Consider the following 26,431-nt stretch of genomic DNA (forward strand, 5'->3'; position numbering starts at 1 on the left):
AGGGGCATCGGCTCCACCTTCTGCAGTTCCCACCTTACGGGGCATTTCACAATCTGAGCTTTGGTCCCTTGAACACACCAACCCCATTCTCCCTAGAATAGCTCTCTCCCGACCTGATCACCCATCCTCCTACCCTGCTCGTGTTCTTCCCAGCACTTGGCATCATTCTCAGGCCTAGAAATCAGTGTATTGTCTGTCTCTCCTCCTGTCACATCAGCTCCATGAGGGCAGAGCCTTGTTGCTCACAGTTGGGTCCCCAGCACCTACCACGGCCTGCCACTCCCAGGGCACTTGATGAATATCTGTAGGGTGGGTGGATGGATGGATGGATGGATGGATGGATGAATGTGTGGATGGATGGATGGATGGATAGATGGATGGATGGGTGGATGGATGGGTGGAGGGATGGATGGATGGATGGATGGATGGATAGATGTGTGGATGAATGGATGGATGGGAGAATGAATGAATGAATAAATGAGTGACTGAATGGGTGTGAGGTCTTCTGACCCAAAAGCATTGTCTGCTCTAACTCTATTCTGGGAAGCAACGTACAGTTAGACAGGCTCTCTGCACAACAGCACTGTGGACATTTGGGGCCGGATCATTCTTTGCTGTGTGTGGTCATCTTGCTCACTGTAGGGTGTTTACAGCCTCCCAGACAGCAGCAAAGTTGTGACAACCCAAAATATCTTCAGACATTGCCAGGTGTCTTCGGGGCAGGGGGTAGGGGTGGGAGGCGGGGTGCAAAGCTGCTGCTGGTTTTTTATATATATATATATATATATATATATATATATATATATATATATATATGCATAAATGATACAGCCCCCTCCCCAAGTCCCCATGGTGAGTGGCCCAATCCCCAGGTGACCTCTCACCCCTCGGGGAGCCACACTGGAAACCGTAGGCTTTGCTGCTGCCATTTATTGATTTATCACATATTTACATCCCATCAGGAAACCTGTCACGCCTCCATCCACCAGGGCCCTGTGGGTTTCCGCCGGCCGGCCTGCTCCCGACCCCGGCCCAGGCTCAAGGCCGAAGCCATGGCTCTGGACGTCAGACGTTCAGCAGGAGGGGCTGATGCTCCTCGGCGGTGGCAGCATCACTGGGAGGGATTTCGTAGACGACAAACAGGGAGGAGTACAAGCAGCCCAGGAAGGACACCAGGCTGGAGAAGTACATCACCCCGTTGGCGCTGCCCACAGCCGAGGTCAGAGGCCCTAGCACCAGGGACACCAGGATCTGGGCCAGGAAGTACTGGCAGCTCAGCAGGGAGATGTCCACGCCCATGCCCCGCCGGGTGCCGTCGGCGCTGGACCCTGCAAACTGACCAGAGATGTGCATCAGCCAGACCAGTCCCCCTGCGGCCCTGGGACCCAGCACCCATGCCCAGCAGCTCACGTCCTCCAGGCCCCACGTGCACAGGGAGCCCGGCCAAGACTATAATGATATTTGTGTTCTGAGATGACGACAAGAAAAGGAACCCACGGCCAGCAGGGGCTGGCGCGGGTTCTTCCCGGTCTCCCGCCCCTAAAGGAGATGCAGGGCCTGCCGGCCCGGCCCCCTCCGCTCCAGCTCCGCCCGCTCTGAACCCTTGTCGCTACGACGCCTGTCGCGCTCAGAGATCCCGCCAGGGTCTACAGCACTGCTCCTCTGGCCTGTGGCCTCCACCTTGGACGTCAGGCTCCCTCCACCCCCACCCGGCACCACGCTGGGGGACGGAGGTGACACGTGGTCTCTGGGCAGAGCTGCCAAGTGGCAGCGGGAGTGACTCTGCCCCCAGCACAGGCCACCTGCACCCCATGGTGCCACCCGGGGTCCCGCACGGCCTGGCCCCCCTCCCACATGCAGCTGTGCTCCCCTCTGGGATGCTGCTGAACAACTCCCGCCCCGCCGAGGCTGTGTTCCCACAGCACCGGCAAGGCAATCCGCGAATTGGTGTCACGTGAGTCCTGGGGACACCCGCCCAGCCCGTGGGGGCCACCGCGGTGGGGAGGTCGTAGGGGAGCCCTGGACCCGCAGCCCAGCGGAGACCGCGTGTCCAGAAGACTTGACGGGCCTCAGGGGCCCGAGCCTTCCAGCCGGCTCTGACCCAAGCCTGGTCGAGTGGCCCAAGGCCCTGCGTCCCCTCCCGCGGGGCAGGGCCGCCCTCCACTGAGAACCAGCACGTCCGCGTACCCCGGTGAAGGGGGCTCCCGGGAAGTGACAAGGGGGACAGTGCGCGCAGGTCACGTGCACAGCCTGAGCGCCGCCCAGGGGGAGAGTCAGCCCCCGGGGCCAGGCCTGGGGGAGGTGCCGGGGGCCTGGAGTTAAAGGGGCTGCAGGAAAGGCAGCTGTCAAGGTGGTCTTTTAGTGCCGTATTGTAATGCCTCAAAGTCACTGCCAAAAATCTATGATGGGAGCATTATTCGGCCACAACAAGGAAGGCGGTAGGGACCCACTCATACACAGGGTGGATGAGCCTCCGGAAACGTGAGGTTGGGAGAAGCCAGACACACAAGGCCACCTATCATGTGACCCCATTGACGGGAAACGTCCAGGGGAGGGGAGGGCTGCAGGGGTGATGGCCAACGGGAAGGGGGCTTCTTTTGGGGGTGACGAAAATGTTCTAGAGCTGATGGTGTGAATACACTAAAAGCCACTGAATCGTACACTGGAAATGGGTGAACTGTGCGGCATTGTGGTGACTTCTGCCTCGATAAAGCTGTTAAGGGAAAATCCACCCTGAACAAAATACCAAAATTTGACATAAAGACGGGATCCGTTTTCCTGAGTTTTCCTGTAGCCTCAGACACCACCAGGACTCGGCTCAGCCCCGTCCCTTATGCTGTCTTTAAGTCCCCGATCTCTCGCTCAGTGTGGATTTGTGGCATTGATGCTCATTTTCCGAAAAACCACATTCACGTATTATTGACCTCGACCGCTGAGTTTTTGGTGCCCACATGCTCCCAGCTGACCCCAAAGCCCCGCAGAGCCCTCTCCTTGCACCTCTCCCAACGCAGCCCAATTCCCTATGCGAGCAGCTTCCTGCGGGGCTTTATGCTCTGCCGACGCATCCTGATAATCTTCCCGTTTGAACGGGGCCCCGAGCTGTGCAGCGGGTCCCGGGACCCTGCTCAGGTGGAGAGTCACCTGGACGTGGGGCCCGAAGCAAGAAGGCCGGCACTCACCTGCTTGCTTTGGTAGTAATCGCACAGCAACGAGTAGGGCAGGGTGCACAGCGTGGAGAACAAAATCCCGTAGGTGATGCAGAGGGACAGAACCACGTAGAGGTTCCTGGAAAGGGTGGCAAGCCCAGTCCCCAGGCCGAAGGCCAGGTAGGCGATGAAGTACAGCGTGCGGACACTGAGGCGCTCCTCCAGCTTCTCCAGAAGAGCTGCGACCCAGAGAGGAAGGTGAGCAGCGCCCCGCCCGGGGCCCCAGGCCGCCCACCAGGCCGGCAGGCGGCTTGCCCCTGACCGGGAGACCCAAGCGGGGGCCCCGGGGAGCCAAGGGACCACTGATGGGGTTGTCCGGATGGGCGGCAGGACCTGGGGTGGCCCCGTTCACACCCAGGGGAGGCCCCCAAGTGCTGCAGCAGGTGAAGGAGTCTTTGCGTGGCAAGATCAAAGAGGCTCGAGAGTTTAGGGTTTGCGGCTGAACCCTGAGTTCTTGCACAAATCGTAGTGCTTCGGTCGCTTTCCTAACACGAGGACACCGAGAGCCCCACCCCGGCCAGCCAGTGTCTAAGGACCCTGAGGGGCCTGGCAGCTCGGGCTCCACATGATGCCCCTTTCCGGAGTCAAATACCCCGGGGCCGCTTCCCCACGTCCTGGTGCCACCAAACACCCAGGCCCGCCGGGGTCCGCCAGTGAGAGCCTAGAAATTCTTTCTTAATATGGTCCCTCGACCTCCTACAAAAGTCATGGTCCTGACTGTGGGGCTGGAGCTCGCTAACGGGGTCCACAGGCTGCAGCCGTCAGCTTGAGTCTGGGCTGCAGCCTGTTTTTGTACCACCCGGAGCTAAGAACGGTTTTCACATTTTTAAATGTTTAAAACAAGTCCAAAGAAGACAGATATTTTGTGGCACATGAAAATCATACAAGATCCGAATCCCCGTGAACATCAGCGAAGTTTTACTGGAACTCGGCCCCACGTGGTCATCACGCCTCGAGGGCAGCGTCGGGTCGCCCCACCGGAGCCTGTGGCCAGAAAGGCCAAGAGGCCGGACCCCTGAGATGAAGTTTGGGGGCCGTGCACCGCCAGCTAGGCCACCACTGGGACGCCGCGGCACCCACAGTCACTCAGCACAGCGTCCTAGGTCCGTGGGGCACCCAGAGTCAAACCTCAGGGTCGTCTCGGCTTCCTTGCACCCACCCCACGTGTTCCATAGCCTCACTCTACCTGCCCCCCACCCCGGTCTCACCTGCACCCTCCCTCCCTCTGGACCAGCCACCACGAGAATCGACATGGGAAGGATGGGGTAGGGGTGGCAGGTGGACGGCACACCTACCCGGGGGTGACCTCGTGGTCTGTCCCTGGGCCCCCACGTGTCCCTCGCTTACGGGCCTGACCCCCCCGGCCAGCTGCTTACTCAGGGCCAGACACACGCCCGTCCCCACCCGGCCCTGCCCCGCCGCGCAGCACCAGGCAGCGTCCCCAGCTGACCCCTGACGACGGGTCGCTGAACAACGGAGAAAAGAACAGCGCTGTCTCCCCCCAAACTGGGATGCTGTGTCTGCAGCTGTAAAGATACAACCTTCCTTCACTGAATGGGTAGCAGCCACCCTGCCGAGGGCCATTATCACTCCCACCGAGGCCCCGCTCCGCTGAGCCCAGCCCACCGGTACCTGAGTAGAAGGCAGCGCTGAAGGCGTAGATGCACATCCCCCAGCAGCCCACGGTGACCCCGCTGTTGTATTTCTGATACGCTTCCGACGCGTGCGGGGCCTTGGGGTCCCCCTGAAATACCACCTCGCCCATGAAGTCCGTGTAGAAGAGCAGCATCCCCTCGAAGGAGAGCCACCCTGGGAGGGGAGAAGGGCTGGTGACCGCTGGGCAGGCGCTGGCCCGTGGCCCCTCCTCCGCCAGCAGGTGGTTTTGACCGATGATTGAAGGAGCCCGTGAGTTTTGTCGATTCAAAACTTAAAGAAGGAATTACCTATAGCTTCACCATGCAGACATGACTTTACCGCTGTTAAAATTTTGTAGGTTTCCTACCCATCTTTTTAAAATATATATTCTTATAACATAGGCTCTGTCACGTGAAGGTTTTGTATTCTGTTCTTTCTCTGAACGTTATTGCCAGGAGGAAAGCTAACCCTCAGCTCCTCCTGTTTCCCCCTCCTCTGCAGGGGAGGCGAGAAAATGCCAGTGGGGCTCCAGCCACAGTGCGGGGGCAGGGGTCACCGTTTACCTGGGAGAAATACATTAGGAAGGGCAAGTGCTGATAGAGATCTAATTTGCTCTGTCACCTAGAAAACCACAGTGCTCCTTCCTCTGATTTCCACGTGCATTTCCTCTTTTATAGAGGAAGGAGGTGGTATTTATGGGGTCTCTTGAACCCCAGTAATTATCATGCATGCTCCCTATGCCATTAAATATTCTTAAACAGCCCCATCTTAATGGCAGCAAAATATTTCACAGTGTGGATCCATCTTCCCATTGTTGGACATTTACCCTTTCCCCCATCCCAGTCTTTGGTTAACATGAGTCGTGCTGTGATAAATACCTTGCACATGTATTCGTGATAAAACCTCTGACTACATCCTTGCCAAGAACACCAAATAGGTAGGATCTCTGGGATAAAGGTGATGGGCATTTTTAAGATTCTTGCCTGTTGCCAAATTGCCTTCTAGAAGGTCATTCTGATTTACATCCCACAATGTTTGAGAGCCTAGATTATCTCAGATTCTTCATCATCCTCAGATGGTCAACAACCCAACAGCAAAGAGACACCGAAGGGAATGGAACGCAAGTTGGGGCTTCTCGGTAGTCATTCGAAAGCCGAGCCTGTGAACGTGAGACCAGCACCAGACGTGTGTGTCTGTGTGTGTTTACGTCTCAGCTCTAAGCGTGAGGGGTCCAAACTGGCTTAAGACACAAGTCCCACCAGTGGGAGAGTGATGTCCCACTTAATTGTGAGTTGCCCGAAGAGCTTTTGGTCCTGAGGATCTGGGCTCCGTGGAGACCCGGCTCTTCCCGGAGAAAAGCCCTCCCCGCGGCCCCCCCCCGCGCCGCGCCCGTCCCCACCTCATCCTGCCCCTGGTGACGCGTGGGGAGGCCGAGTGGAGGGGAGAGGCCTCCAGGCATCCGGAGCCTCGCCCCTCACGCAGGGCCACCCGAGGCGGACAGGACACGCGGGAGGCTTCGCCGCGAGCTCACCCAGGAAGTGGTTGACGCAGAGGTGGCGCAGGGCCTTGGGCATGTTGCAGATGGTGAAGCAGAGGTACCTCATGGACAGCGGCTGCCCCGCCGGCTCGCTGGGGCCCGTCAGCTCGCTCTCGTATTTCACGCCATTCAGTAAAATATTGGCCACCTGCAAGGGAAGCCCCCAAAAGTTCCTCCTCAGAGCATCAAACCCCAGGCACCTCTCGGAAGCGTGTGTTTTGCTTCGATGAGAAAGTGAATCAGAAACACAAACCCAGAGGCTGGGAGGGTTTGTCTTCCTGGATGGTGAGAACGGGGCACCAAACACCACCCGAAAGAGAGAAATGACTTTAAGGCGTCTCTTCAGAGACGGGGGCGGCTGAGAATAGAATTTCCCTTCGCGGTGCCTGCCTTTGGGCCACAGAGAGTAAGCTAAGACCTTGCCAAACGTGGAATACGTTTGAAAGAAAAGAAATACGGGTCAGTTGAAATTCAGACATTACGAAATTTCATCTTTTCTATAAGAGAGGATGTAAAAGACTGATTCCAAGGTGACTGGGCATCTGGACAGGTGGACTCCTTCGTACACAGGGGTTAGAGCGGCCAACAGAGCCCGTGCGGGGAGCCGGGCACGCAGGCAGCTCCACGTCACCGGCATCTGTCAGGGCAACTCCATCGACAAATACGCTCACTGGCTCAGTTTGCCGCCTGCTCCAGGAATGACAAGGCCTTGCCGCACCGTGGCCCCGCCTGGGCTGGGGGTGCAGACAGCAGCCAGGAGAACCGATGCCTTTGGGAGCTAGACATCTCAAGAGAGGAGAAGGTGCCTTACTCTGGGTCCACGCGGGAGCCTGTGCTGGGTCGGCACCTGGACGTTCCGGGTGGGTGAATGAAAAGGAAGGGAACTGCCCACGATGCCGGTTCCAAGGGCAGCTGCATCAACAGAGCTTGTCACCCACAGCTGCCGGAGGAAGACTTTGACTGACACCTATGTCCCCACTGAGCCCAGATGTGTTCATATTTAGCTCATGAACTTTACTTTCCTCCAAAACTGATTCGAGAATGGAAAGTTTTAAAAGGATTAAAAAGAGATTTTTCAACCAGAATTTAAGGACTGTATCTAGAAGCCAGGTGGAATTTTGGGAGACAGGACAGGATGACCCAGTGTTGACAAAAGGCTTGATGACCTGCTCTGCTGTCATCAGGAGTGAGGATGACATGCCCTTGACTCGAGCAATCAGATAAGTGACTTTCCTTTGCCAATGATAGGATTTCTTCCGGTGATTTTCAGTTCTTCAAACGCTTTCCAGATCTGAGCTTGTGGATGCTGCCCACGGGGACCTGGATTCTTCCCTGCAGGGCTGGCACCCACCTGTGCAGAGCGCTTCCTCCGAGATGGGGTGACATTGAGTTTAAGACACGATAGAAGTGGCCCTAAGACCGGCTCGCGGTAGCACAAAGGAGGCGCGGTTAAGCTTCAGAATTTAACAACGAAGCGAACATGCGCGGCCATCTCCCAATGTCAGCCTCCCACGAAATCAGGGGGTCTTCCCAGGCACGGGAGCGTGGGTGGGGATGTCTGACGGAGGGTCGGGCCGGCAGAGCGGGGCCTGCTTCACGGGAGACACGGCCACGTGGCAGCCGTGTCGACACAAGGGGCATGTCCAGGTCACCCGCCTTCAGAACTGCCCCCCTGGGGGCCTGTGCAGGTTGAACAAGGGTCACAGGCTTTCTGCTCAGGAAACTCCATCCCCTGGATGCCCCTGAGGGCAGGGAGGCCCTCGCGTCTACTTTAAATGAGAGAATAACTCTCTTTAATATAAAGTAGTCTCTTCCAAGATTGCGGACTCTGAAAGCAGCTAAAATCCCACATGTCAGTTTGTGGCCTTCCAGCCAACGTACATACAACACAGACAGCCTTCCGGAAGGTTCTCTCCTTCCCAGAACACGCCTGCGCCCTTTGGGATCCAGAGTATTGACAGCCTCTGGGCTGGTTGGTTAAGGTTGCCCACCTGGGGAGGGAAGGAGGCCCCAGAAACAGCCGCCAGGGTTTATGTTTTGTTTCTGTCCTTCAGGAAGACTTAGCTCAGTTGGCACTGGGTGCACACGGCCAACGTGGGCCGGACGCGGCGGGGAAAAGACCAGGAATGACCGCAATACACATGATGCTGTAACAAACTCACCGGATTACCCCTGGGCAAACGTAAGGGTGTTTAAAAGAGCCACCCCTTTGCCGTGGCCAGTGTCTTAAAGTGAGACCCCTGGCAGAGACCCTGAATGCATCTGTGGGCTCACGTCGGGCCCAGAATCCCGGCCCTGACAGGCTGAAGAGGATGAGGATGTGAGGATGGGGATTCCCTGAGGCCCATCTATTAGACCCAAGTACTTTCTGACTGATAGGCCCACATGGGCCGGGAATCTCCTTCCAGATCATCTGACGAGGGGGGACCACGCACAGTGCCGACCGCTGGCTGGCTGAGCCCTGACCCCTGACTAGCTGAGCCCTGGGACCCCTGGCTCCCCCCTCCCCCGGCCCCCCGGCGTTTGCTTTTACCTGTTGACTGAAGGTCACGTTCCTTCTCCTGCTGCTGTCGGGGCCACCTCCTCCGGCGGCGTCCGGGATGGCCAGGGTCTGGGGTCTCTTTAGGATGCCAGCCGACCGCGGCTTGGAGGTGTCCAAGGAGCCCACCCTCAGCACGTCCCCGTCGGGGCCGGTGGCCAGGGCGACGTCCCTCCGGTCCCCGAGGCCGCGGTCCCGGTGGCAGAAGCCATCGGGGGCCCGGGGGAAGCTGACGCTGATGGCCTGCCTTGGGGCGCTGCCAGGGATGGCCAGGTGGCCGTCGTGGCCGCCCGTGAAGCAGTCGATGAGGACGCTGTCTATGCTGGACGCGGCGAAGGACGAGGCGAACTCGTTGATGCCCGTCAGGGAGCTGTCCCTACTGATGAAGCTGCCGTACTTGGGCGTGAGGGGGCTCAGCGGGGAGATGGGGCTGGAGAGGCTGGCGTGGAGGCCGGTGGCCGGCGGGCAGGGGGCGCCCTCCTCACCCAGGACAGGAGGGGAGGGAGGCAGCGGGAGGCTGGGGCTCTTCATGGCCGGCCTCTTCTCGCCCGGGGGCCGCAGGGGCCTCTCGGGGATGCTGACCAGGGTCAGGACGGTGGTGATGCTCAGGATGACGGCCGTGAAGACGTAGATGACCCGCAGCTGCCCGCCCAGGGCTCTCCCGAAGCCGGTTTTATCCCAGTGGATCCCCCCGACCACATATCCGAACCCTCCTCCGAGACCTGGGGAGAGAAGCAGGGCAGGGGGGAGAAAGTCCCCGAGGAAGGTGTTCGCTTCCTTACTTAACTTGTAAAATCCACCCCAAGGACCCAGATGTATTATCTGTCCCACCTACACCCCAAAGAAAAGGAGAAGAGAATGGGATTTCCAGGGGGACCCTGGGGGACCCGGTCCCCTGCCCTTGAGGGCCGCCTGCCAGGGCATGATGACCACCTGCCCACACTCTGGTCCCCTCTGCACACAGCGTCTTAGGAAGACCGAAAGTGAGTGTCGACGCTGGGTCACCTGTCCCCTTGGAGTCCCGCCCCTCCCCCAGCTTCAGTGCTGTGTAAACACGGGAGACCTGGTCCCCAGCACACAGACCGCTGCACGTGTGCACGCGGGAATTCACATGGCCACCCCTGTCTTGCTCACCTGGCGACATCGTCCTTGGGCCTGACCACCATTAAGAAAGTCACCCCTGGGCTTCCCTGGTGGTGCAGTGGTTAAGAATCCACCTGCCAATGCAGGGGACACGGGTTCGAGCCCTGGTCCGGGAAGATCCCACATGCCGCGGAGCAACTAAGCCCGTGCGTCACAACTACTGAGCCCGTGCGCCACAACTACTGAGCCTGCACTCTACAGCCCGCGAGCCACAACTACTGAGCCCATGTGCCACAACTATTGATGTCTGCGCGCCTAGAGCCTGCGCTCTGCAACAAGAGAAGCCGCCGCAATGAGAAGCCCGCGCACCACAAGGAAGAGTAGCCCCCGCTCGCCGCAACTAGAGAAAAGCCCGCGCGCAGCAACGAAGACCCAACGCGACCCAAAATAAAATAAAATAAATAAATTTATAAAAAAAAAGAAAAGAAAGTCACCCCTAATGGGTCACCCCTGGTGGCAGCTCTCTGGGCCCTGGAGCCATCAGGGAACAGGAGGGCTGCAGGAATCTGGTCCTTTCCTCTGATCCCGCTCACTGATTCCACGGCCTCAGGGACCCAGCAAACAGCCAATGGTTCACACAGCACAACATGAAAATGCAGGTGATGCCACATGGTGCCCGGCCAGTGGCAAAAGACATTCTCACCTCCAGAAAGTGCCGTTTCCTCCTGCCCAGCGCTGGGCTTCCAATGGCAAGAGCAAGGCCAGGCCGCCAGGGCTCCGCCCGCCCAGCCCCTTCTCAGCCACATCACGCATCTTAGGTGCTTTTCTATTTTGAGTCCAGCTATATTCTGACCAGGCTACTGGTTGGGATGATAAAACTCTTGGCTTACTCTTGGCGATGCAAGGGAACCTGCATCCGACCAGCATGGGCCCTCCCTCCCCTCCACTTGGGGAGACCCAGCCATGTCAGGAGTTGGCCTTTTCAACAGAATAGCCTGTGGAAAGGCCTGGACTCAGACACGTTCAGCCCAACCTTCCACATGTCCCTATGGTGGGACATGACCCTGAATCTAGTTATTTAATGGCTTTCTGTAGAACTTCATTTGTTCCAGACTCTTATTACGGGCCTCTTAATCTCATATCCAGCCGCCACCCGCCCCACCCCCCGGCCGGCTTTATTATTCTTAACTTTCCACATTCATGGTCCTAATCAGCTTCCCCCACTCCTTCTGAAGACACAGCTGCAGTTTGGTGACGCTTAATCAAGGTCAGATTTGCGAGAACTTTATGAACTATTTTTTTTTTAAAATGATCGAAGCGATACATTTGCACAGTTGAGGAACTATACTCAACAACAAAGAAACAAACAACCTGATTCAAACAGTGGGCAAAGGACTTGAGTAAACATTTCTCCAATGATAGACGCATGGCAACAAGCACGTGGAAAAATGCTCAACATCACCGATCATTAGGGAAATGCAAATCAGAGCCGCAGTGAGATACAACCTCACATCCATTAGGATGGCTACTATCGAACAATCTTTAAAAACCCAGAAAACAGTAAGTTGACGAGGAAGTGGAGAAATTGGAACCCTTGTGCAGTGTTGGTGGGGATGTAAAATAGTGCAGCTGCTGTGGAAAACAATAAGGAGGCTCCCCAAAAAACTAAAAATAGAATTATCGTCTGACCCAGCAATTCCACTTCTGGGTAGAGGCCCCAAAAGAACTGAAAGCAGGGTCTTGAAGAGATGTTTGTACACCCATGTTCACAGCAGCATTATTCACAATAGCTAAGACGTGGAAGCAACCCAAGTGTCCATCAAAGGATAAATGGATAAGCACAGTGTGGTGTATAAATGCAATGAAATATTATTCAGTCTTAAAAGAGTAAGGAATTCTAACATACGCTACAACATGGATGAACCTTGAGGACATTATACTCAGTGAAATAAGCCTGCCACAAAGACAAATACTGTTTGATTCCGCTCACATTGGTTCCTTAGAGCAGTCAAATTTGTAGAGACAGAAAGAATGGTGGTTGCCAGGGGCTGGGGGAGGGGAGATTGGGGGGTTATTATCTAATGGTTATAGAGCTTCAGTTTTACAAGATGAAAAGCATTATGGGGATGGATGGCGGTGATGGCTACACAACAGTGTGAAAGTATCACAGAACTGTACACTTAAAAATGGCTAAGATGGTAAATTTTATGTTATGTGTATTTTAACACAATTTTAAAAGAGGAAAAAAAAAACCAATTCAGAAGAGTACAGATCTTCATGTACTTACTACAGAATTACACCCTGATAAACCCACTGTAAGTTGAAAATATCATAAGATGAAAATGCATTTAATACACATTCTTATATATAAAATAGATAACCAACAAGGACCTACTGTATAGCACAGGGAACTATACTCAATATCTTGTAAAAATCTATAAGGGAGAAAAATTTGAAAAAGAATATATGTATATATAAATATATGTATAACTGATTCACTTTGCTGTACACCAGAAACTAACACAACATTGTAAATCAACTATACGTCAATTTTTTAAAAAGGGGAAAAAAAAGAAAATGCACTGAATACACCTAACCTACTGAACATCATCGCTTAACCCCGCCTACCTTACACGTGCTCAGATCACTTCCATTAACCTACAGCTGGGCCAAAGCATCTAACACAAAGCCTATTTTATAATAAAGTGTTGACTGTCTCATATAATTGACTGATGACTGTCCTGAAAGTGAAAAACAGAACGGTTGTCAGTGTAGGGTTGTTGACCCTCGAGATCACGGGGGTGAACGGGAGCCGCCGCCCAGCATCACAAGAGAGGATCGGACTGCATATCGCTAGCCCAGGAAAGGGCAAACTTCAAATTCAAAGTACAGTTTCTACTGAATGTGTATAGCTTTTGTCAAGGTAAAAAAATCGTAAGTCAAACCATCATAAGTTGGGGACTGTCTATATAAGATAAAAAACTAATTCCTTCTTCCGACCCTCCAAACTCCTGCCTGCCTGGACCCAAGCAGAAGCTCCCTGGACCCATGTGCATATGGGATTGTAAAGAGAGATGAACAACGACGTTTTCTAGAAGAAGCGACTGAGGCTTGGAGAGGCCAAGCAGTTGCCTAAAGTCCCACCATGAACAGGAGGAAAAGCACAAAACCGATTCCAGATTTCAGCTCCTGGGCCACCCCGGCCTCTTCATACAGGTCCTACACATATGACATCTTTCCCTGGATTTTTACAAATCTTTTCCATTGTTATTTTAAATGAGATTGTTTACTTCCATTTTATTTTGGAACAAGATAAGTGTTTTATATACAAACGCTAGAGGTATTGATTTTTATATGATACTTTGATAAGCAAACATCATACTGAATTCTCTTACTGTTTTGCAGTTGATTCCTTTGAAGATTTTGTTTGTTTTATTTTTATTTTATTTTTTAAAATTTTATTTATTTATTTATTTACTTATTTATATTTTTGGCTGCCTTGGGTCTTCGTTGCTGTGCACGGGCTTTCACTAGTTGTGGTGAGCGGGCGCTACTCTTCATTGCAGTGCACGGGTTCTAGGCACATGGGCTTCGGTAGTTGTGGCATGCGGGCTCAGTAGTTGTGGCTCGCAGGCTTAGTTGCTCTGCGGCACGTGGGATCTTCCTGGACCAGGGCTCGAACCCGTGTCCCCTGCATTGGCAGGCGGGTTCTTAACCACTGCGCCACCAGGGAAGTCCAAGCACAGACTCTTTATTTTTTTTCTTTTTTCTTTCAATTTTATTGTAGTTGATTTACAGTGTTGTGTTAATTTCTGCTGTACAGCAAGGTGATTCAGTTATGCATATATTCTTTTTCATCTTCTTTTCCATCATCGTTTATCACAGGATATAAGATATAGTTCCCTGTGCTGTACAGTAGGGCCTTGTCATTTATCCATGTTATATATAATAGTTTGCATCTGCTAATCCCACACTCGCAGTCAAGCCCTCCCCCAGCACCCCTCCCCTTGGTGGTCATTCCTGCCTCCTTCCTGACTTCAGTGGGAATGTTTCTCGTGTCTGGCATCAAGCACAGCACAGGTGTGTGTGTGTGTGTGTGTGTGTACACACAGTCAATTGTCATTATTCACGGATTCCATATTTCAAATTTACCTACTCAGTAAAATTGATATGTAACCCCAATAAATACATATGTAACACGCAATCACTCTCGGATACGTGCAGAGCAGTGAAAAAATTTTTTTTGCCCGGCTTGTGGGATCTTAGTTCCCCGACCAGGGATTGAACCCGGGCCACAGCAGTGAAAGCGCCAAGTCCTAACCATTGGACCACCAGGGAATTCCCAGAGCAGTGAAAGAGTCACCCGACACACATGGTCCCGGCTAAGACTTTCCACAGTGATGTTCTGCCTTCTTGTTTCAACTCTCACACTGTCAACAACCATCCTTTTCATAGTCTATGTGGGTGCTACATATTTGCATTTTTGTGCTTTTTTTGGGTGACATGCTGTTTACTTGACAGCCCGCAAGTGTAGCGCTACTGCTGTCTAGGGTTCCCAAGTGCCTGGAGCCCGCAATGTGTCTTATGGGGAAAATATGTGAGTTAGACGAGCTTCGTTCGGGCACGAGTCATAGTGCTGCTGGCCGTGAGTTCAATGTTAATGAATCCGTGATATATGCTAAATAAGATGTCTTTAAACAGAAACACATAGAACAAGGTTATGTATTGATCCGTTGACAAAAATGATGCGGCCAGAGGTTCGCAGGAACCTAACCCTGTATGTCTGCATGGGCCATGATTCGAGGTTGGCTAATTCAGAGCTCGTGACGCCTTTGAACGACACAACTACCTGAATAACGAGAATCAACGATGTATAACACTATTTACACACGGTTATATACACACATACAGAGCTATATACACACATATATGCATATATATCAACGATATCTTCCATAAAAAAGAATGAAATAATGCCATTTACAGCAACATGGATGGACCTAGAGATGATCACACAAAGTGAAGTAAGCCAGACAAAGACAAATATCATATGATATCGCTTGTATGTGGAATCTTAAAAAACAAAATGATACAAACAAACTTATTTACAAAACAGAAGTAGACCCACTGACATAGAAAACAAACTTATGGCTACTGAAGGGGAAGGAGGGGGGAGGGCTAAATTAGGAGTTTTCGATTGACATGTACACACTCCTATATATAAAATAGATAAACAACAAGGACCTACTGTATAGCACAGGGAACTATACTCAATATATTGTAGTAACCTATAAGGGAAAAGAATCTGAAAGAGAATATATATATAACTGAACCACTTTGTTGTACACCTGAAACTAACACAGCATTGTACATCAACTATACTTCAATAAAAAAAGAAATATAGATTAAAATATAGATATTATAGTATCTAATATGTGTACTGTTGATATATGTCGTTTGAGACACGCACTTTCAAGCACTTTTGTGCTCGCCCACGTCTTTGAATTTTGTCCCCGTTGCACAGAGCCTTACCTGCCAGGAGGGCGTGGATGGTCAGGCCCCGGTCCTGATCGGCGGGGCTGCACACGTCCATCATGTACGCATGGCTGGGGCTGTCGGCCGAGTCCGCGCTGAAGTCCATCAGCGCCACGCCGCACACCGTGAGGAGGATGCCCCACTTGTGGTCGTGGGCCGTGTCAGCCAGCGCCGTCCCGATGTCCCTGCCGTTGAGCAAGAGTGAGAGGCCCAGCAACGCGCCTGGGGATGGAGAACAAAGTCACTGGGGCAGCGCAGCCCTGCCGGCCCCGGCGGCCACCACTTCAGGCTGGCATCTCTAGGGGCCCAAGAACTCCTTTTTAATCAATCCTTAAGCACTTGGTGATATCAGGGTTTTTATTTCATCAAGCATAGCAGGAATGATATAGACTTTATTAACTTTTTTTTTTTTTGGCCGTGCTATGCAGCTTGCGGGATCTCAGCTCCCCAACCAGGGATTGAGCCAGGCCCATGGCAGTGAAAGCCCGGAATCCTAACCACTAGGCCACCAAGGAACTCCCTTATTAACTCATTTTTAAAAAGTGATCAAAATGAGATATTTTCCAGTTAACCCAGACTGGATTACAGGGTGCTCCCCACCACCACACCAGTGACACGATCTGGATAACTGTTTTGGTCAACACTCTTTTAGATTTTCCTAAGAGGAAGCAGCTGGGGCCTTTTTTCTTTTTTTCCGTTTTATTTCAATTCCAAAACAACAGACCTATAGCCAGGACAAGAATGAAAGGGCGTCTCCTTCCAAACCTTGAGGTACATCGGTCACTCCAAGCACCCAACAGTGGCTGCAGTAGGAATCCTGAAACAGAGCAGGTCAGTGGTCACTGCTGGGGTCCCCATGGTACCTGGGGACCAGCTCTGAAGCAGCTTCATCAGATTCCTGAAACACCTGCACTCCAACGTCCCCAGGGCGTCAAAAGAATAAGATGATGAAACTCAGAGTCAGCAACAGAGCCCTGTGCTAGAAAACAAAAGCTAAACAGACTCTGGGAATCGCCCGGCTTCTCCTTCAATTTTCTACTTAGGCCCCTACAAGGCACGAAGCGGCCATGACCTTCTTGGGAATCCAAGAAAGGCCAGGACCTCCCAGACCCAAACCACCCCCAGCTGTACTGCTTAGCTCCTCTGATGACACAGCCTGGCACGGGATGGTGGAATCCTTGGGGTCCGCTGAAGTCTGGTCCTTTATCTGGTTTAGATAAAGTCACTTAAAATACGGGGTCTGACCAGCCATACCTGTGTTCTGCTACAGCCCCACACCACTGGGGGACTTACTCTGGCCCCTCCCTTGTCCCCTGGGGACCCTCAAGCTGCCTCCACTGAGGTTTCTGGAAGCTTCTGGGGAGGTTTCGGAGGCCATCACCAGCGGGCCGAGCGGGGGCTCACCGAGGATGGGGCTGACGAACCACACGAGGCTGTAGAGCTGGTCGGGAAGGCCCATCTGCAGGAGCACCGGGGTCACGTACGCCGTCTCCATGGCATAGCTGAACTCGATGCCGAAGAGGACGCAGCCGTTGAAGAGCAGCTCCCGGAAGGACCTCTGGGGGTGCAGGTCCCCGAAGTCCACCAGCTCGATTGGACACGGGGTGTTGGGGGGCGGGGGCGGCGACGGCCGGATGCACTTCCTCCTCTTGGGGTGTCGTTTGAAGTTGTTGGCCCGGTGGCTGATGTGCCGGGTCATGGACCCCGAGTAGCCGGCGATCGGGGGCCTCCAGAAGTCCTGAGGGGTCAAGGAGGGGAAGAGGGCCTCTCCCGGAGGGGCGCTGCTCACCGGGGGGATCATCACAGGGGGCGCCGGTGGGTGGTCCTGTGGGGAAAGCCCGTTCGGGGGCAGCCGTCACCCGCGGGGCCTCCACCACGCGAGCTCATTTGTCCCGGTGGCTCTGTCCCTCCATCCCCCGCGGCCCTGCTCACCCGCCCACGTGGGAAAGGTGAGCTCACTCGGGGCACCCTTAGAGCCGACGCAGAGCCCCCGGAGTGGAGCCTGCTGTATGCACGGTGTTCCTGGGCCTCACTTCCGCATCGGGGCAGCCCACCTGCCCGAGGAGACCAGAGCCAGAGAGAGGATCAAGTCCTTCAGGTCCCTGCGCTGAAACTCAAGGGGACGGTTCCCCAAGCAGGCTCCGCCGGGAAGGTCCAGCAAAGAACCCCAAGAAGCGGGAGCCACCAAGCACCCCGTGGCTGCCCTCAGGCCACAAAGGATGCCGGGCTATCTTAGGACCTGCGGCCCATTTCCAGGGCTAATTTAGCCCTTCCCTGCAGGCCCCAGGGGAGCAGAGGGGGAAGACCAGGCACCCTGGGGGGAGACAGGACTCACGGGCACCCTGAGCGCTTGCAGGTGGTGAGGGGACAGCCCTTCCTTCTCGGGATGGAGAGTCACACCCTCCCTAATACCTGGGTTTACTCTCCACCCTAAGCCAGAGGAGCCAAGCCTAAAAGCAGCTGAATGAGTTTAACGCAAGTCTTTTCCTTTTACATCAGCTGGACAAATGAATTTTCAGTCGAGTCAGGAGAACTGAGACTTTCATAGTGTTTGAAATGCTCTCTTTAAAGAAATAAACCGACTCTCTGAATCCTGCTTGTTATAGGCAGCACGCTGAATAGGGATACAGTTTACCAAAAAAAAAAAAAAAAAAAAAAGTGAGGGACAGAAAGAATCCGGAAGGGTGAGAAATAGATTTTCCTCCATCCTCAAATTATTTTTTTGAGGAATTTTCGCTATGCCCTCGCCCTGGGTAGGGAATTAGCAGGCGTGTGGGCTAATTCACAGACACTCCCGCCCCCTCCGTCCCCCACCTCCCTGGGGTTTACAATGTGTGCCACTCGGAGACCTGCCCTTGGGCATCCAACTGTTTTCACTGCTTAGAAATTAATCTAGATTGTAAACATTAAAGGAATAGATTCTAGCATGTTGACCTGTGCATTTTAGCCAATGTCAATTTTACTAAGCACAGGGAGAGGAAAGCTACTAAGATCAGAGGGAAAGAGACAGATAAGAACATGAGAGGGGAAGTTCTGCATTGGGTTTGACCTCTCTGACACAGCTCACCCCATCTGTATCACAAAAAAGCAATCGCCTAAGTTTCCTTTGGAGTCCTACCTGGGAAGTAGGCCCTAAACCTGAGATGACATTCCCAACATTGATAGGTTTCCTTACAAGAACACTTGTTATTTACCAAGATAAATAGTAGAGGCTTTCTTTCAAAATTAGTTTTTAAGCTTTAGAAATGAGGCCCTTATTTCTGACTCTAACTTACTGTACACCCTCCATCACACTCTTGCTAGTTGATAACTTCTTTATGAATCACTCTGAAATTCCTTATCACTCCAGATGTGCATCCCAAACTCCCTCACTACCCCACCCACTCGGGGATTGTCTTCCTTCTCTTCAGAAGACACCAGTGGTAGAAATGATTTATTCTAGAGACGTCCCAGCAGGATTCAGAACATCATGTTAACACAACAAGCTATCCATCCACCAATCCATCCATCCATCCATGCATCCACCCATCCATCCATCCATCCACCCATCCATCCATCCATCCATCCATCCATCCATCCATCCATCCATCTACCCATCTTCCCACCCACCCACCCATCCATATACATATCCACCACCCATCCTCTAATCTACCCAACCTACCTGTCTACCCATCCACTCTTTCAAATATCCATCCATCCATCCATCCATCCATCCATCCATCCATCCATCCTTCCACTTGCCCACCTACCCACCCATCCTCCCATTTGGCTGAGTACTGAATACCAAGACACTGAATTTATAGAGATAAAAGAAAGACATAGTTCTTGCCCTCAAGTTAGGTGAAACAGTGGAGGAAAGACATGCTAAGCAGTGGGAACCACCCATGCAAAGGAGCTCTGTGCACCAGTTGGGCACAGTGACGATGTGGTGATGAGAGATGAACCCATCAAGAAGGGATTAGTTGACCAGGAAGACTTGGTAAGAGGTAGATTTCACACCAAGATGACAGGGAATGACAAAACCAGCAAATCATTCTGCTCTCACTTCTAGAAAAGGTTTATCTTATGACCTTAAAAAAATCCCATGCTCTCCTCTACAACAAGAGCAGAGGTACCTAAGAACTATGCAGACAAGTAATACTTCATTAAAAACATAATCCACTTATGAAGATTAAGTCAAGATTTTAAAAAATTAAAAAAAAATTTTAAGCTAAGCATCTTGTTTATGTTCCTCACAGGTCTCACTCAGGCCCTTGTACATAGTAAATACTCGAGAAAAATTGGCTGGTCTTGCCTTCAAAAACCCAGGTGGTTGTTAGCTGTCCCTGGAGCTTCATTCATTAAGATCATAGAAATAGAGGACCCGCTGGAACACCGCATAATAAGACTGTCTCCTTAGAAGTCAGAAGGAAGACCTTAGCCCAGGTGTGTCAGAGAGCTTAACCTGACTTCACCTGTCTGGTCACAGCCCCGCACCTGCCTCTGTAGCTAGCTCCCTCTGTGCCTCTCTACCTGCCCCTTCAGGCACACGACGCCTCTCTTTCCTATTGGCATTTTACCCCCATAAAGTGAACTTAAGTGAACACGCGCTAGAAACCTTCCCTTTCATTTTAGAATGAAGAACCACGGGCCCTGTTTGGAAGAATTTTACCCTTACACAGCATCAGGCGGAAGTATATTTTTGAAAAGGAAGGATTTTTGACCCACTTAAAATGGACTATGTAAAGAGTCCATGTCTCTACCTGTGATGTGACAACTTCACCATCACCTGCCCACCACCTCCAGCTTTAAAGCACAGCCTGCAGCCTGTCCTAGCAAGAGTGAGACCCTCACCGCCCCCATCCTACACGCCCCCCGACACACATCTAAACCGGAATTAAACCTGGGCTTGAACAGAGTCTTCACTAAGGCTTCCCCTTCAAGTTTGGGGGATCAGGATTACCACTTTTATTTAAAAATACATATATTAAAAGCTGTCCACGAAAGTTTATTCTAAGGACTATTTAAAATTCACTTTTGAATGTTATAAAAAAAGAAAGTAAAATGTAAACTAATAAAATAGAATTTTAATACACTAATACAAATATTCATCAGACCATCTCGATCACACTGTATTACCATTTACTCAGCCCCCCAAAAATGTGCACATATTCCTGGACCCCACAGGTTATATGCTGGGTCCACTGGGCTTCTAGAATACAGAGGATGTTTCAAGGAATGAATCCCTCAAATTGTGTTATGGGATGACTAAGCAGCAATTGATTAATAAAAATAAACAATGTCCATGTAATTCGAGTGCTTAAAATCACCCCACTCTGACCTCAAATCATTTCCTCATTTCTCTACGTGAAACCAGGCTTCCAACTGTGGGGTGACATGGGGCCACAGCCCTTCCCCGCTATTCCTTCTACCAATTCTCAAAGTTAATACTTTAAGGAAATCTTCCCAGACCAGTAAAGGGCTCTATGGACTTCAGGGGATGTATTTAATCAGCTAGTTGCTCAATTGTATGTCGCCCACTTCTCACTTTTGATCTGTGGCAATCTGGCCCCTACATGACAGCCAATTGATCCCCAAACCACTGGTGAGGCACGCATTGAACTTTCATCAGCACCTGGTTCTACTTCCCTATAAAAGCTGAAAAACAAAAACATTATGATAACCCCACAAACAACTTGTCGAGGACAGAATGAACCGAAGTGCTATAACCCTCCCATTTCAGCCTCAGCATATTACCCTTGACAAGAAAGCAGAAATCCTTGGTGCTCCTCATAAACTTAATCCTGGGATGCTGAGAGAGATTATACCAGGGCCCCAGCCATCCAGAGCATTCGTTAAGCCTCCGGCGGGAGGTGAACCGGAAGCTGATGACACCTGCCCAGGTGACCTGGGAACAGGCCTCCGGCACCAATAAGCAGAGTTTAAGCCTGGGGCAAATTCCAGTGTTTGATCTCTTTCCTTGCAAATGTGAAATAAATCTGTCACCCAACTGCTACCCTTCTCAGGGCGGGAGAGTTCTGCACTCGGGGGGCGAGACGTGGGCTCCACTGACAGTTCAATTAATTAGACATCCAAGAGGAACAAAGGTCTCGGTGCCAACCTCCAGTCCCAATCCTGGCACTCTGATTACCCTGGGGCCTAAGCCGCGACGCTCCCAGCACAGAGCCGGGAAGCTGTGCGGAGGGCACAGGAGGAAATGGAGGTACCTGTGGGTCCAGCCAGGAGGCATCCCTTTCCGAGGCCGGGGTCCTGCCTGCCCCGTTCGCAGCTCGGGTCCCGGCCCGGCCGCCCCCGGCCCGCCGCTGCTCCTGCAGCATCACCCCGCGGGGCGGGGCCGTGACGTCACAGGCTGCATCCTCGCCAGGCTTCATCCTCGCCGCCTACGGCCGGTACCCGCAGAGCATCCTTAAAGCGGCACCGCCCTGCAGTCCGCCGCGGAGGCGCTGGACCCCGCGCAGGGCCCCCACCCCTCGCCAGCCGCTCATCCTCCCGAAGTTTAAAGGCCGGCAGAGTCTGCAAGGAAAGCTCCAGAAACAGGCCCGCTATGACTTCCGCGGGCTGAGGCGTTCTGGCCTTGGTGGGTCCCTTTCTCCATTAAAAAAAAAAAAAAAAAAAAAAAAAAAAATATATATATATATATAATTATATATATTAAATATATATAATATATATTAAAATTGTATATTATATATTATAATTATATATAATAATTTTATATTATTATATATATAATTTTATTTTACAGCTGTGTTAGTTTAAAGATGAATATATTAATATATTAATACTGTATATTAAAACATTTCCTTTGGCCTAAGAGTTCTTTTTTTTTCCCCCCCCCTTCTGATTTTAAAAGAAATGAACCCATATTTGAGGATCCCTAAAAGCATTGTGTGCTCTGGACACTGCCCACTGTACAGAATAAGTTGGCCCTGTCTAGAAATATTATACTGCATTCACTTATTCCCTTAACCGATGTATCAGGTGCTACTCTGTCCCAGCTCTACCCTAGGGACTGGGGATACAACAGTGAACAAACAGGCAAAAGTTCCTGGCCCTGTGGCGTGACATTGTAGAGAGGGAGAGACACATTGAACAAGACAAATAACATAAATAAATGGTAAGTCAGAAGACAGTCATCCCCAGAGACGGGGCTTAGGGAGTGTGTGGCTGGGGGTTGGGGGGGCACTGCAGTTTGAATAGGGTTGTTGATGAGTCCCCACCCAGAAGGTGACATTTGAAGAAAGACTTGGACGAGGTGAGGGCGTTAGCTGTGCTGGTCTGGGGGAAGGTCATGCCAGGCAGAGGGACGAGCAAGTGCAAAGGCCCTGGGGTAGGAGCTGGATTGAATCAATGATGGAGCAAGTAATTATACAGTACAGTCTGTAGTGAAATTACAAAGCACAAAGTGCTACTGGGGGAAGACGTGTGGCTCTAGGAAAGTTTATAATAAGGGGATGTGACTTTGATGGGAGGGCCAGGGGTCCTTGAGGAAATGACACTGGACACGTGTGCTAACGCTGAGTAGAGGGGGCAGCATGTGCAGAGCTCCTGTGACAGGAGGGGGCAGGGTGAGCCAGTGGGGCTGGGATGCCGAGGTGAGTGGAGGTGGGCTGGAGAGGCAGCTTGGGCTCAGGCTGTGGGCCTCGTGGACTGTGTCATTTTCTAAGAATAAGGAGAAGCTTAGATGGGTCCAGTGCAGCGGAGTGGGTGACATAAATCATATACATATTTTGCAAAGATCATGTAGCTCAGAGTGGAAAAGTGGATTGGAAGGGATCAGGGGGCCCAGGTGGGCGCACCAGGGAGGATCTTAGAGAACTGCCCAGGCGGGAGAGGATGTGAGCGATGGTGGAGAGACAGAGGTGGTGGATTGCCTAGGCGTTTGCAGGTAAAACCAACAGGGCTTGGTGACAGGTTGAAGGTGGGGGGTACGGGGAGGAGGGAGGGAGGTGTCGAGAAGTTTCCAGCTTGAGCACCCAGGCAAAGGAGAGGAGAGCATTCGGGGTGCTGGGGCGAGTCACAGGGTGGCTTTGATACAGAATGGGTTCGAGGGACCTTTGAGGCACGGAGGCCCCTGGAGGTGGGTCTGGAGATCAGAGACGGTCTTTCGAGAATCACTTGCACACAGGATGCCAAACTGCGGCCAATGACATCAACAGGGAGAGACGTAGCACGTAGCACGGAGGAATGAAGCCTCCTCGGTCACTGGTCAGGGGGAGGAGGATGAGCCATCAGAGAACTGCTTCCATCTTATCATATCTCTAAACAGGAGTAACAGTTTGAAAAAAATACCAATGTGTTTTTCTATTTTGCCTTTACACACAATGACCTGCTATTTTGTTAGCTCAGAGCTCACAGCTGTAACTTATAAACCTCAACATCCCAAGAGCTTAACACAATGGATGCTTATTTTTGGCTCATGTGAAGTCCAAAGGGGTGTTTCTGATGCACAGGGGACCTCCAAACGGTCATTCAGGGACCCAGGCTCCTTCCATCTGGGCTCTGCCTGAGCCAGGCTAGCAAGAGGCCCACATCCCACTCATTCCATTGGCCGGGACTCAGTGACACAGTCACACCCAACCGCAAGGGAGGCTGAAGGACCTGGAGGAAGTGGGTGTGCGGGGTGCTGTGTCAGCTTCTTGTTTAGCGTTTATCAGCTTGGAGGAGGGGAGGAGAGGGGAGGGAGGGGACAGCTGAGGATGCTAAGAAAACAAAAGTTAATACCTCCTTTCTGATATTCAAAATAGGATTCTGCAGCCCGAGAAAAGGCTTGAAATCGAGGTGTTGTTGAGAAAGAAAGGACTTAAAAAATTCCTTTCACCTCTTTTAACCTTACAAGGTCAGAAGTTTCCTTTCTTAACCCTCCAAGGCCAGACTGGACCTCGGTGTTTCTCCCTCTCTGTGGACGAGATTCCCCGTCTTATCAGTGGGTCTAGACAGGAGTCCAGAGTGGAAAGAGGGCGACAGGGCATGCAGGGAACACAAGCGAAGCCCACCCCCCGTCCCTGGGCACTGTGGAAGGAAGGCAGAGGCAGTAGGCTGGGAGGGGGCCAAGCCGATGGGGAGCCGCGTGGAGAGGACCCCTGGGGGTAAAGAATCAGCCCTCCCCCAACCCTGGTAGCAGTCTGTTGGGGGAGGGCAGGAGTGGGTCCTACTCAGGACTGAAAGCTGCAATGGCCCCTTGGGGGGGATGACCTGAAGGGGGCGACACTCCACCTCAGTGGGGAAGGGCAGTGAGGACGGTGGGGGGCAGGGGGCGGGGGGCGGCTGGGGGCCAGCAGAGAGATGCAGAGGGCTCTACAGGGCCAGGCGGGGTCCCGCCCACTTCACAGCAGAACCTGGAAATCAGGGGTCCACCAAATCCCCTTGGCCCCCGCAGTGCACACGGTGACCAGCCTGTGGCCGGGAGGTCACACGAGCCCCGCCCTGCCCCCGGCCGCACCCTAGAGGGACAGGAGGACCAAGGCCCCAGAGGCTGTTATCTTAAAGAGACCAAGTCAGACCCAAAGGGACGGTGCAAAGGATCCGACTGAACTCAATTTTATATCAGGTTTGATCAAAGTTTGTGCCTCCCCGTCACGCCCTCCACGCCCGCAGTCGGTGATGGCTCATGAGAAAGCCCAGATCAGCCACAGATAAATAACTGGACGCCGGTTCCTTTGCACCCTGAGCGTGATGGGGACAGCTCAGGCAACGGCTGGGACCCCAATGCTAGAGAGGGAAGGGGAGGGGGAGGGTGGGAGGTGACCCCAGGCGAGTCCCCGCAGCAGCGGCGGTCACCTGCCATTCCGGAGCGTCCACAAGGTGGTGGGAGAGCCCCACCTTCTCGGCCCGCGCCTGGGAGGGCCGGCGGGGGAGCCAGAGGGATGTCTAGTGTTTCTCTGGCACAAAGGGAAGGAGAGATGGTGCTTTTAAAGCATTTTCCGCCCTTGCAAGGACTCATGGTTCTACGGCTGAATTCTTTTTTTTTTTTTTTTAACTTTGTAAACACACTTTTTCTGCAAAGCGCACAGCTGCATGTTTTTTTTAAAATTTTATGAATAACATTTTTAATAACAGATCTTGTGCCAGGCCTTGTGTTAAGGCTTTTACGTACTTTAAACCTCATTTAGTCATCCTACCTTTAGGATGTGGGCAATACCCCTGCCATGTGTTTTGGATCCGGAAGCCTGAGGCTTGGTGAGCGTCACGGTTGGAGCTGGACTTGAACCGGGACTCGAACCCAGGACTGAGCGACCCTGGGGCCCAAGCCTCCGGCAGCACGTGAGGGCTGCAGTGTTCGCAGTCAGGCTTGGGGTCATTCACAGGTTCACCCAGCGAGTGTTTGTGGAGCGCCTGCTTTCCGCAGGTCAGGCTGGGGCGGGGGGTGGGGGGGGCAGCATCGTCAGAACCAGCACGAGACCTCACAGCCCGGGCTCCACCCTCCTTTCTCAGCCTCTCTGCGGCCTCTGTCTCCTCCAGCCGCCCCTGCCCATCCATCAACCGTTTGCCCGTTAGGCTGCCTTTTGGCTCCCAGTTCAGAAGGACTGGGCAGTACCAGAGCTGCAGGAGTGCGTGTGTGTGTGTGTGTGTGTGTGCACGTGCGTGCTGGTGAAAGCGTGTGCTTCCACAAGTGTTGTAGAGAAAGGTGCCGTCCCTTCATTTATGCAGAGTTAATGGATTCCTGGTGTCCTTCAGTCAGCACTGCTTTTCACTCTTCAGGGAAGCTTCTGTGGATCTGACGTGCCCTACACACACTCACACACACACACATACACACATACACACATGCACAGAGTCTGCATTGCAAATTCCAGGAGGGCGGGATAATCCAACTCCTTTTGCATCCTCCTGCAGAACTTGGCGGGCAGAGGGCCAAACACGTGGTAGACACTCAGACATATTTATCTGATCTAC

General features: G+C 52.5%; 1 protein-coding gene across 4 annotated transcripts; it reads right to left on the reverse strand.

Annotated features, from left to right (window-relative positions):
* Nucleotides 1-1,065: 1,065 nt before the first annotated feature.
* Nucleotides 1,066-21,852, reverse strand: SLC45A1 (solute carrier family 45 member 1). 4 transcript variants are annotated; one of them, XM_061187125.1, is made up of 9 exons: nt 21,742-21,852; nt 16,940-17,360; nt 16,260-16,352; nt 15,533-15,757; nt 8,912-9,639; nt 6,373-6,526; nt 4,839-5,015; nt 3,180-3,385; nt 1,066-1,335 (listed from the first exon to the last, which is right to left on the reverse strand). In XM_061187125.1, exons 1-9 carry the CDS (start codon nt 21,850-21,852, stop codon nt 1,066-1,068), a joined length of 2,385 nt encoding a protein of 794 aa, XP_061043108.1. The 4 variants fall into 4 exon arrangements, with proteins under 4 accessions (XP_061043108.1, XP_061043109.1, XP_061043111.1 ...); XM_061187126.1 differs by lacking the exon at nt 21,742-21,852 and having other exon boundaries at nt 6,346-6,526; nt 16,940-17,336; XM_061187128.1 differs by lacking the exons at nt 16,260-16,352; nt 21,742-21,852 and having other exon boundaries at nt 16,940-17,336.
* Between the last annotated feature and the right edge of the window lie 4,579 nt (nt 21,853-26,431).

Source organism: Eubalaena glacialis, chromosome 3 (genome assembly GCF_028564815.1).
Source record: "Eubalaena glacialis isolate mEubGla1 chromosome 3, mEubGla1.1.hap2.+ XY, whole genome shotgun sequence".
NCBI lineage: Eukaryota > Metazoa > Chordata > Mammalia > Artiodactyla > Balaenidae > Eubalaena > Eubalaena glacialis.

Bases quoted from the DNA above. Each gene is read 5' to 3' on its own strand.
- SLC45A1 (XM_061187125.1), bottom strand. From the start codon at position 21,852: ATGCTGCAGGAGCAGCGGCGGGCCGGGGGCGGCCGGGCCGGGACCCGA. The intron at 5,016-6,372 runs GTGAGCTCGCGG...CTCCCCTCCCAG, and splicing joins CTGCGTCAACCACTTCCTGG to GGTGGCTCTCCTTCGAGGGG. The intron at 3,386-4,838 runs GTACCGGTGGGC...TCTGGGTCGCAG, and splicing joins CAGCGCTGCCTTCTACTCAG to CTCTTCTGGAGAAGCTGGAG.